Source organism: Bemisia tabaci, chromosome 1 (assembly GCF_918797505.1).
Source record: "Bemisia tabaci chromosome 1, PGI_BMITA_v3".
Lineage (NCBI taxonomy): Eukaryota > Metazoa > Arthropoda > Insecta > Hemiptera > Aleyrodidae > Bemisia > Bemisia tabaci.
In genome coordinates, this window is record NC_092793.1 from 76,337,870 (window position 1) to 76,350,252 (window position 12,383).

Consider the following 12,383-nt stretch of genomic DNA (forward strand, 5'->3'; position numbering starts at 1 on the left):
CAAATATGGTCGTCGGGTGTCTGATTGGCTGCAAAGAAGCGCGAGAAAATCAGGCGTGGTCACGTTTTTTCCCTAAGTATTCTATTCGGACTCCTTTTTCCAAAAAAAAAAAAAAAAATCATAATGAATAGCAAAATCATTTCAAGAGGCCATTATTTTCTTGATACCAAGTAAAACTTAGAAATAAAGGAGCAATAAACTTACTTTTTTTTCAATCTACTTTTAAATGAAACCAAAATCAAAGCTGCTAAACATTGTAAGCTGATTGAAACTCACAAGCGGAAACTGATCACGGACTTGCTCTTGCAATATAGGAAATTTACAAACTTGACTAGGACTGAACTAGTTTATACCTGATAGAAGAAAACCTGATATTTTTCTGTTGTGTTTATAGCCAGAGGTGATCCTACTCGATTCCAAGTGAATTTTGGCTTTGGCGCAGCGGAGGCATGACAAAGCAATTGAGCCGTGTTTCCAATATGACTGGCAGCTTTCGTCAACTGAGGAGACAATTCTATTTCCGGTTTATCTGTTGAAAGACGAGATCGGAATTGATTCATGGGTCTCCAATAATGAGACAAAAATACTGTTTCCTGGGTCTAGGCTCATGCAAGAAAGATTGCATCACATTCATGCACGCTACATTACGAATACAAGTTTTGCCTCGCTAGTAAGCAACAGTTCATATTTTTGTATGTTTTCATTTTCTATTTTACTTTTTAGCGGTAGAAAAGGGTCTTCAACGACTGAGACGTCCCGCTTTGTATACCTACTAACAGCCTGTACCCAGGCCCTCCACAAGGGGGGGGGGGGGGGATACTGAGTCCCTGGTATCGGGACCCGGGTCCTGTAGGGGCCCGAGCCCGTGCCGCCGCACAGTGGATCCAGTCAATCAGAGGGGTCGGATATACAATCTTTTACCGAAACTGCTAATTTTTATGTTTATTTCGTCACATTTTAAATGTTAAGGGATGCTCCTAGCAGAAAATTTCACGAAAAAACCAATGGGGCCATTTTTCAAACCTCAAAATTTTGTATGAACGGAGTTATAAGCTCTTAAAGTTTCCAAATATTGTCCGACCTCTCCCATTGACTCGATCCACTGTGCGCCGGTGACAAACCATTGCGAATTCACATGTGACCCTTTGTCTCGTAAGGTAAAGTGAAAAATTTACCCTAAAAATTTAGAAAAAGGTGAATAAATTTTCAAAAGCACACTGGGCACTTTAGAATTCTTCTTTACTTCTTGAAAGATTTCTGTCTATTCTCAAGATTTTTAGTTTAGAATGATATTTTTAGTAACTGCGTTTCATTTTCTTCCATCGTCGGATGCTACGAATCTCCAGTCTGGGTATCCTAGACTTCAATGGCTCGACTCCCTTGCCACAGACGTACGAAAAGAGGGAACCGGCCCCCCTAGAATTGAAAATAGTATCATCCCCCCCCCCCCGCTACAAAAAATCCTGCAGATGTCTTAAATACAACAGTGCGAAAGTATTTAAAGCTCAAAGTGAAAATAAAAAAAGAGTAATTATTTTGCAGAAATTGATGGAAAATCTCCGCCATAGCCATAGGAGCTTTAAAATACGTCAAAATGGATTTGCAATTTCAAAAATTTCTCGGGGGAAGCCCCTCGGGCCCTCCTCTGTGCTGGGGGCTCGGGCCTTAAAACTGGTACCAGGGCCCAAGACGGGATTTGGCGGGCCTGCCTGTACCTCGATTTTTATGCATGTCCTTACGTATTAAGTGTGGAATTGGGATGAGTAATTATGTTACGTACATGTATATTAATCGATTTACACCCTCTATGGGCACAAAAATGAACTACAGCTCTTGCAACTGCTTTTCGCGACCATTAGAGAGTTTGCCGTTGAAATCGCTTTCATCCAACTCAAACAAAAATTCGCTCCTCCGAGAATTTCCAGTTCAAGGCTTTATAGTTTAAACATGCATATAAGTCGCTTTACAGCACTCCCTCGCGCTCTACGACTCCTAACCTCCACTGCTCTCTTTCAAACCATAAATCTTGGGGGATTGAGCACCTTAACATTTCCGCTTCAATCCCTTCCCTCCAACCTTTCATTGGGCGCCCTCTGCGTCTTCTCCCAGGAGGAACCCAGTCAAGGACCTTCTTCGGCAACCTGTTTCCTGCCATTCTCTGGACATGACCATACCAAATGAGTTGTTTTGTCATAATGTCATGCACGATGGTCTGCTTGGCATCCATGATATCCCGTACCGTCTCATTCCTGACGCGATCCTTTCTGGAAATACCAGCGGATCTACGCCAGAAGTCCATCTCTGTTGCCTCTAAAACCTCCCGGACGGAAAGATGGAAGAGTGGACCAGGCCATCAAGAAGAGGAATATGCTGGGTAGGAGGGCAATCGCTATGTTAATTGGGGTCCTTTGGGACCAAAGGATCTCCAAAGAGAACAAAAGAAGGATCTACAACGCGATTGTCAAGAGCATAGTAACCTACGGGTGTGAAGTATGACCGACGAAACAGCGGACCCTTTATAGTTTATTCATTTCCAAATAGTAAAGGAGAAATCGTATGAATTCTTACGCTTGAAGAACAAATGAACAGCTTTCTGGACAAGCTTTCCGAGGCCATTGTCGACGATACATTCGTATTCGCCGTAGTCCTCACGTGTGATGTTCTGAATGATGAGGATCGACGTGCTGTTGACAAACGTTTTGGTGGCCCCGCTTTTGAGCAGGTGTCCTCTCCTCCTCCAAGCAACGTGATCCGTCTTCAAAGGATTGCCTTCCAAACCGCAGACCAGACTCACGTTTTCACCATGACCTGCCTCAATGTTTTCCGACACAGACATGATGGTTGCAGGATCTAAAATCGGTTAAACCTCTATGATACACATACTCAAAAACATGCTAAGAAGAGCACAGGCCTTGCTGGCTGATTGGTGAAACTAAGGGACAAAGCGATAGACAAAGAAGACATAGCAGTGGCGTGGCGTGAATTGCGATGTATCGCTTGAAATGTAATTTAAACCTATGGTAAAGAATCGATTATTAAGGTGTTCGCTGCGAACACCCTATTTATCGATCTTTTTCCATAGGTTTAAATGGCAGAGCATTCGATATATCGCAAAGCACGCCACACCACTGAGACATAGGGAGAATGGAGCGATCCTATTGGTTAAAATGTGTGCTTCCTATAGAGTAAGGAAGAGAATGATGAAATAAAAAACTGTACGCACAGTCTCTCGTGGGTTGCCGTTAGTGTTATAGTCTAAAATCTAACTCCTTCGTCCACTGCAACCACCCGCTTCCACCAATAGGATCCCTCCAATCCATTTTGTCTCCTTTGTATATCAATGTCAACAATCAGTGCGCAGGCTCACTTTCAATTTGGTGAAATTCTCAGATTTTGGAGGCAAAAGGGTCAAAGTTTCCGAGAAAGTAAGGGAGAGTAGAACACACAGATGATGCGACATGCACGTCACAAAATGTGAACTGCAGTGTCCTAGAGACGATATAAACTCAAAGTACAAATGGAGGACCTAGCACACAAGATGAAGGGATTCGGCACCGCCTAAATATTATTATTATTATTTGATATGATATTATTTACATCCCCTGATTGAGGACGATGCGTTTCAATAATCGAGCTTTCAATGTATGCCGATTTTGAAATTTTTATGAAGCGGGTCGCTGTTAAGGAGTGAGTTTTTCACAAGAGTGATTTATTCACAAGTACTTCCTCATTCAGATTTGGATATGCTGCTTTTTCAGATCTCACCAGACAGGCCAATAAGTGCACTGCAAGTGGTCATATTATTAGTTGAGTATATATCATTCCAATTTTGAGGGGTTTTTCAGTTATCGGAATTTACAAAACAGTTGGACCTATTAAAATTTTTGCACGTGATAGCTTCTTGCTTTTCCAAATATACTTTCTCAAGAAATGTTGGACAAAAATGTCGAATGATGGTCGCCTGAAAAAATAAATTACAAGCAAAAAATACTGGCACGCCACAACGCCACAATCATGGTACATCTTAAGGTATGTACTTAAAGATGTATAGTGATTGTGACTTTTAACTGTGAGAGATTGTTAGGTCACTGTCAATAAACTACGAAAAAGGTCACATTTAAAAGCTTCTCTGAGGTCACGGCGTACCTCTATTTCCACGAGAGCCCTAGAAAGCATAGAATAAAATTAAGGGCTCACGTGAAAATTGAGATACGTTATCCTACGTCATAACCGCAACGAAATATTGTACAGTGGATTTAAGCTCACATTGAACTTCCAGGTGAAAAGAGAAAAAAGCTGATCCTTCACTGTTGATAGCCTCGCAAGTATAGATTCCCTCATCTTGACGATCCAGCTTTTCGAAACTTATGGTAGAACCATTGATGAATGATGAATTCACGGGTGACCCATTCTTCGTCCACGTGTAAGTCAAAACAGGAGGATGGGCACGCACTTTGAGCATAACCGCAAACGGCTCTCCTTCAAGCCCTTTCCGCTGATTTTCCATCTCAATAAAAACAGGCTTGTCTATGAAACAAAAGGAGAGAGAGAAAATAAATATCAAAAAGCAACCAGCGCAATTGCAGAGATGGAGAATTTACAAGAAATCTACGCCAATATAGAATGAGACGGCTGCCAATTTATTGCTCAGATGACAGATGGAAGCTGCAGAGTTTTAAATACAAATACCAGTGAATGGATAGCTTGACAAGGGCATATGACCTTAGCTTGATTAAAGTTATAATGACAGTTAATTTTACTAATGTTAGTAACGTAAGTATATCGACGGTGAAACTACCAGACCGCACGGGAAAAAAAAAGTTGGAGTTTGCCACCAATCCTGGTGGAGATGAGAAATTTGGAGCGGGAATCCATCGGAGTGGCCTGCCGCTCCGAAAAGGATTTCGAATTGCCGCCACTCTTGAGTCGGAGAATGTATGCTGCACCCTCTGTTAGACCCAGTCTGCAACATGCGTTTTTCTTTTCCCAATCAACAGTCGGAGTTTCCCTCCAACTTCCTATAATGTGCGGTCTTGGTCTTGAACCTTCGTATTCCGCCGAAAATGTAGTAAACATGTGCTTTTTGTTCACTTGTAATTGTGACTACGCCTTTTCCTTGTGTTAAACCTCGTTTCGTTCTTTCGTGTTAAACTTCTCCCTAAATAATTTGGTAAGTGAAATCATGCATAACAGTTACAATGAGATTCTTGTATGACTTTTCTTCTCTGGTTACGTGGCTAGAATTCTTTCTAACTTCCACTAGAGAGTGCGCTAGTTCAACGGGTTTTATGTTATACTCACCTCCACAGCCTTGGGGACGAACCCGATATTCAAATCATCAGTAAACGATTAAATTAATGATTGTTCTCCCTTATATATGTCATCTACTTCAAATTTCCATTAAAATGTATTTAGATTATACAACACTGATTCGAAATATCCATACTTTTGTAGGGTTTTTTTCTACGGTTATAGCTGTATAGGTCGATTTACGTGAACACGCTCGTTTCCACATGACCAGGTTTTTTGCGGGCCTCGAATCTGCTCAACAATCCCATCATAATAATTTTTTGGGGTCCAAAATTTGTAGTTAAAGCATAATAACTTTTTTAATATTTACTAAGATTTAAAAAGGGCGGGCAGTACGAGTAGATCTGAGCACATTCTACTCAAACATCATAGGGTTTTTGGGTTATACTCTATACGACTTAACAAGCTAGAGAGCTAATTTGACCGCAAATCATGCAGACGAGCCCGATTGAGATTCTTCGCGTACATCTAGTGAGGCAGAAGTCACCTGTCGTCTTTCACTTCTCAGGGTTTTTTTTTTGGGGGGGGGGGGGGGGGCTACCACTACCCAGTATCGGTTTTTTTAGGTAGATACCTAAAAAATCTAAAATGGAAGTTATCCATAAGTACATTTAACTTGAGTTCCAATCGTGAATTGTAAAATCAAGATTTCAACTCACAAACAACTTGGAGCGTGTGTGAGTGATGGATACTTCTCTCCAACGGCAAATTAGTGGCCTGGCAGGTGTATGTTACTCCGTCGCTATCGGCGGTTATAGTGATGGGCAGATGTATGGAGGCCGCAACACCTCCGTGCATTCTCTCTGTTTCCCGATCGAAGACCACCTCTTCGCCGACTGGTACATCGTTCCGCCACCAGCTTAGCTCAGCAGGGGGGTTACTCGCACCCGACTCACAAATCAGTGTTGCTTTCGTCCCAATCCGTAGGACCTCAGGCTCCTGCTTGATCTGAACGTAGCTTGGAGGAACTGGAGGAGAAAAGGTTTTACAACCTGAATGAGCGAAAGTGAAGGAACTAGGGTTCATGCTGTCAAACACAGCAAAGCTGAAGAATTTGCATTCGGACGGATTTCTGCCAAACGGAACTATGTGTATTATGACGTGGGCCCTGTTATGCATATATTCTTATGGGTCTCAGGGCTCATGTCTTAATGCACATGGTTCCGCTTGACATAAAGACGCTCATTTGAAAATATTTATGGGCTTTTAATGATGTTTTTCAGCCCTTCAATGAAATTTTAGCGCTCACACTTTAACTGTGAAGACAATCTTGCAATTAATAGATATCTAACATAATTCAAGGACTTCAGAGTAATTAGGTGGTGGCTTTTCTAAAAAAAAGCAAGTATTTTCAAAAACTTGAAAATCTGCAAAATAATTGCGAGAACTTTTCGGTGCCGCCTCGAACTCTGGTTGAACCTGATCGTGATCCGACTAAAATTGAGAGGCTTGGAGGACAAGGCGCGTAAGTGCGTGTTTGAAGATTCGAAATTACACGGATCCTTACGGCGGGAAGACAGTTCAAACTGACTTTTTATTGCTTAAAAGCTGGAATTTGGGAGCTAAATTTTCCTAGAATATGCATTCAGACTAATTTTACTTTGTAATCATTAATACTCAATTATCCCAAAAACTGCACTTGTGCACCTTGTCCACCGAGCCCCTCAATTGTTAATTCCTCCTCCATAATTTTTCCACCAACTTTCCTTCCTCGATTCTCTAGTTTTCAATATGGGGCTTCTCGTGTCTTCTCCTAACTAACTAAGCGACTGTTTATAATAGGGAATATTTACGATGGTGGTGCTGTTTTCATAGCCGGATCATACACGAACTTTTTTTCGGCCTATTAAAACCTTATTTTACCCTCTACTCCATTCCTTATTTTCAGCTCCATTCAAGCCATGGAAAGAGCAACCATCTCACTAGATTTTTCACTGTATAAGGTTCATAGCATTGACAACATTCACTATTTTTTCATCAATTCTCTGGACCAGAACATGATGAGCCCTCATTTCACTGGCACAATTGCAGTTTTTTGAGCACATTTAAGAGCGTTGACTCGAATGAAAGTTTTGGGAAAACTTACAAAATACGCTCAGGAGGACCGATTCGGAGAGCGGTTTCTCAGTGGCAGAATTGTTTGCTTCACACGTGTAGACAGCCTGATTGTCGGAATTACTCAATAATACAGCCACCTCAGATACAGTTGTTTGGTCCTGGACTTTCATTGTTGATTGGATCTGTCGAAGAAATATCATAAATCAAATGTTTTTTACTCAATAGAAGAGTATCTAGAAAGATAACTAATAGACTTTTAACCTAGGTGGGCCTAGTATCTGTTACCATGTACCCTCTCTACCTGGACTTTGTATTGTAGTTGTATTGTATTGTATTATTTGTTTTGTACCTTCTCTACCTTGACTTTGTTTAATTTGTTTTGTGACAAATCTACAATAAAAATTATTATCATCATTATTAAATAACAAATACAGTAAAGTACTTCATCGATTAGATCTCAGCTCCTCCGTCTGGTGGCTCCGATAAACATGTTGGCTCGTAAAAGTGTTATAATCGACATTTAAAAATGGAACATAAATGCTGCTACAAAAGGTAAAAATTGACGGTTACAGGCCTCTTGGCTCAATCTAGACAATACTACCCTAGAGGAAACCGTACAGTATATGAATGAGTTGTATGAAGACCCTAATATTTTGAGTAATGTTATACAAGGTTCTGAATGGACCAAAACTCTTGCAAAATTAAGAGAAACAAAACCAAACGATCTGTTCATACCCCTGTTCATATACAATGATGAATATGAGATATACAACCCTTTGGGCACCCATAGAAAAACCCATAAACTTTCTGCAATTTATGCACAGGTTCCTTGTTTACCACCCAGGATCCAGAGCAGCCTCATAACCATGTTTCTTTGCCTCTTATTCCAGGGCAAGTACCGCAAGGTGTGTGGAAACGCCGTAACGTTTGAAAAAACAATTTATGAATTAAATTTTTTGTTCAATAATGGAACTCAGGATGAAATACAAGGAGAGATAAAACAATTGTTTTTTGTTGCCTCTCCATTAATTGCCGACAATTTGGGCTATAATCAAATGTTAGGCTTAGTAGAGTGCTTTGTTGCAAATTACCCCTGCAGGATTTGTCGACTTAAACTAGACCAGATTCAAATATTATGTTGGGATGATCATACAGCTTATCGTACTGTAGAGAATTATGAGGAAGATCTTCAAACAAACAATTATTCGTTAACAGGAGTAAAAACTCCATGCATGTGTTTGAAACAGGGTTGAAAATGTTCAAAAAGTACGATCTTTTGAGTGAAAATCTCAAGAACGTGGACGGTTTGTGCATCACAGCGGATGGAGTGAAAATAGTAAGAGTTCATTGAGGTTAACTTGCCATTTCATTGAAGGCGTAGTGACAAAGAACCATCCCCTGGAAACAAAATTTTTGGATGAACGTCATACAGGTGACAGTATTCGAATAGCAGTCACGGAAATTTTTGATAATTGGGGCATCATTCTGTTTCAGATTGTCAACTCCGTTACAGAGGATGCTTCAAATATGCGAAGAAACCTATGAGGGATCTGCTCGGACTTGCAAAACATTCAAAATGTGCTAGCCTCGATTTGAATCTTATTGCTGAGGCAACATTAAGTTTCAGTGAGGCTATAAAAAGAATTATAGTCAGTGTGCTATTGTTACATTTTCACACAAGAGTGTAATATTTGCGGATAAAGTGCGCGCATCACTCAGTCTGACTATCTTCTATAGGTACAGTCTTGTGATACTCGCTGGAACAGCAAATATTACATGCTCAAACGCTTTCTCGGGCTACGAGTTGTAGTCAGTGCGATCTTGTTTGAACTGAATACTGGTCCACCGATGTCAACTAGAGAGATGAAATCAATATCTTGGAAGAAGTAGTACAAGTCCTGGCACCTATAAATGGAGAAGGCCACATAAAAAGCTCTCTTGGACGCCCTCTCCAACCTTTCCCAATTGTGGTTGATGATAAAGAAAAAACTGTGGTGTAGTCGTATGTTCATGTAAACAACGTCCTATTTGAAGTGGAACCTCCTCGTTATGCCATCGACCTTTGTTTTAAGACTTGTTACTTTGCTAAATGCTAATTTATCTAGCAGAAGCCCGAATCCCATGGCAATTCATTCAGAAGTATTTGTATCACAACAAGTCTAACTTCGACGTTAATTCACAGGAGGAGAAGAAACTGTACAAAATGTTTCTTTTTCGTAAAGCGCAGAATTTTAAATAAGCTCCCTCCTTGAGCTTTCTGAGCTACTAAAAAATAAGTGATTCTTAATGTAATGTTATATGTTAGTTTCGGATAAGACTGTTAGTTGTAATTTGCGATACACTCACACTTTTGGAGTCTAGAACGTACATTAAGGTTCATTCTTCCCGCGAGGATATGTTGTTTCTTTTTGCCCTAGACCGAAAAAACTACTCCCGAATGATCCCTTTATGTTTATCAAAGATGAATAGATTAGGTAAATCAGAGCCAACCATTTGGAAAGAATTTCTAGAAGGCAATTGGGTTGTTAATAAAAATAAAATTCCATTCTCAGCTTTAGGTGACGATGAAGCCCTAGAACGTGAAAACAGAAGGCTTAGGGTTCAAGGAGGACTGACCGGTATGACTTTGAATGAATCAGCAAGGACACGATTGTTTTTGACAGACGTCGAGTTAACTAACATAGCCTTGAAACTGGAAAAATTTGCTAAAAAAAAAAAAATTTACAAAGCGTCCCAGCATCACAGTATGTATGGTAAGACGAGAAATAGGAAAGATAAAAATGTTCTTACATTGAAAAAATTCTTTGAAAGGACAACCAATCCATTTTCATGCCACGATGCAAACGTATAATTCAACTTATTGCTTCACAAGAAATTTTCACCTCGGACATTGAGAAGGATGTTGACCGGATAAAAACTTTTGGTGAGAAAATGTTCCTAGCTTTTACTCAAGAGCGCATCGAGACTTGCTCTGTAACGTCTTGGTCAACTATGCAAAAAGTAAAGTCAACACATGCAAGTCTGCCAAAAAAAAAAAAAAAAAAAAAAAAAAAAAAAAAAAAAAGTAAAAATTTATGTAAAGAGAAAAATCACAGAAATTAAGGCAGATACTGCACTTCTATCTAGACTTATCGCGGCGTCCAGATCTAGAGCTGATGTTGACATGTAAACATGCATTTCTAAATATGAATTATCTGAAGTTCCAAGATAGCTTTTCGCTTCAAACGACAGTAGAATCTCTACCAGCACCGTCAACCGACCCTGATGGTTATTTGCTCGACATAAACTCACGCGATTCTACCTCCATAAAAGTTGCAATCGTCGATGGTATGGTTCTGCTCCACACGATTTCAAAGCTAGGTTTTATAAAAACGTCTCACGAGTTAGGCGTTTATTTTTGTAAACTTGTTAGCGAACAAATTGTAACCTACAATGAGATCCATATGACATTTAATTCACATAAAGAGGATTTTTGAAGACTACAATCAGACACTTTCGGGAGAGTAGTGCAGGCAAAAGTCAGCACAAAATACCCCCCACCCCAAGTGGGTAGCGGTAACACAGCCCGAGTTTAGAAAACTCGACCGTGTGTGAAATGATACCGCGCGCGGTTTCACTTTACAACAACGTGTTCCGTCTACTCACTGGTTGTATCAGTTCGAGGCGGTCAGCCCCTACTGCGGCCGAGCACACCCGCGGTTTTAAGCTCGGTATTTAAAACTTTTCGGGGGAAAACGTACGTAGTTATAAATTCATTTAAATTAACGGAATCTAATGTGTTACAAAACGGAAATACCCGTTTCAGATGTTGCAATAAAAAAAGTAGTGCAAGTGTTGTTCTCGATAATACTTTAAAACGGATCATTGAGGTTAGTCAAGCTCCCCATAAAAATGACAGTGTCATTAAAAAGAAAAGCCGTGGAAAGCATTAGAGAAAAGCCAACCTCAATGATTCGGCGTGAGTTGATAGAAAACGAAGGTGAAAGTGCAAGTGAAGTGGAAAATTCTCAGGTGCCTCTAATGAGGAAAGTTGTTTAGGTACCATGCACGTAAAAAGGAGCAGCCCGCCCCTTCTCCGAAAAATTTACAAGAAGCTTTACAACAACTGTCAGATCTACAAGCTCAAATTTTAACAAACGGGGAACAATTTTGTCACGTCAACTCCAAAAAATCGATGGTGATTTTCACGTGCTCCGATAACTTATTGTTTTTAAGTAAATGTTCAACAGTGTTTGGTGACGGCACGTTTAGTTTTAGTCCTGATCATTTTAAACAGTTATACACAATTCATTGTCATGTCAATAATTTTTATGTCCCCGTCGCGTATTGTTTTTTAACAAATAAAAGTGTAAAAACTTATGAACTCATGTGGACGGAACTGCAGCATCTTTGTGTAAAACTCGTGGGAAAACCGTTCAAGGTCGAATGTTTTCATGCAGATTTCGAGATATCAGCCCACCAAACCCAAAAATTCATCGTACTCGCCAAAATGTCTTCAAAATCTCCGTTTCAACCGGCGACTGGTGAGTTCACATTACAGTGTTGCTTTTTGTTTTACATTAATTAATTAATCGCCCAAAAATCCGTTTTCCTCCCCGCCCAAAAGACACCCATTTCCTCGCCCAAAACGCCCTCTTTTCAGCACCCGCCCAAAACGTCGCCCCCCCCCCCCCCCCATCTGCACAATGCTTTTTATCGATCGAGGTCATTCGATAACGATTCAACAATCAACCCGCTGGTGTGTTTCACAATGACAATGCTTGGTTGCTTATAACTCACAAAGTCGAATTATACGGACAACTAGTCCGTATAAACAGACGCACTTGTGTTCGCTTTTTTTAACGTGGGCGGTCGAGTAGTAGTTTGAGAGCAACGAAGGAAGGATTTCTGAGCCTCGCGGGTCCGAACTGTTAACTTCCTCTTAAAATATGGTATCAGAAATCTGATTATCCGCATGTGCGACTTTCTAGCTCGATTGCATTCCCCAAAAAATATCTGCTAAATTGTTAAGATCG

At 40.3% G+C, this 12,383-nt stretch overlaps 1 protein-coding gene across 1 annotated transcript in view; it reads right to left on the reverse strand.

Annotated features, from left to right (window-relative positions):
• Positions 1–12,383, reverse strand: part of LOC109036377 (synaptogenesis protein syg-2) — a 114,002-nt gene that overhangs the window by 16,892 nt on the left and 84,727 nt on the right. The window contains exons 9-13 of the mRNA XM_072306192.1: positions 7,397–7,550; positions 5,970–6,278; positions 4,267–4,527; positions 2,569–2,850; positions 354–529 (exon numbers count right to left, since the gene is read on the reverse strand). Of these exons, the coding sequence (XP_072162293.1) occupies positions 354–529; positions 2,569–2,850; positions 4,267–4,527; positions 5,970–6,278; positions 7,397–7,550 (1,182 nt within the window). The remainder of the gene's footprint in view (positions 1–353; positions 530–2,568; positions 2,851–4,266; positions 4,528–5,969; positions 6,279–7,396; positions 7,551–12,383) is intronic.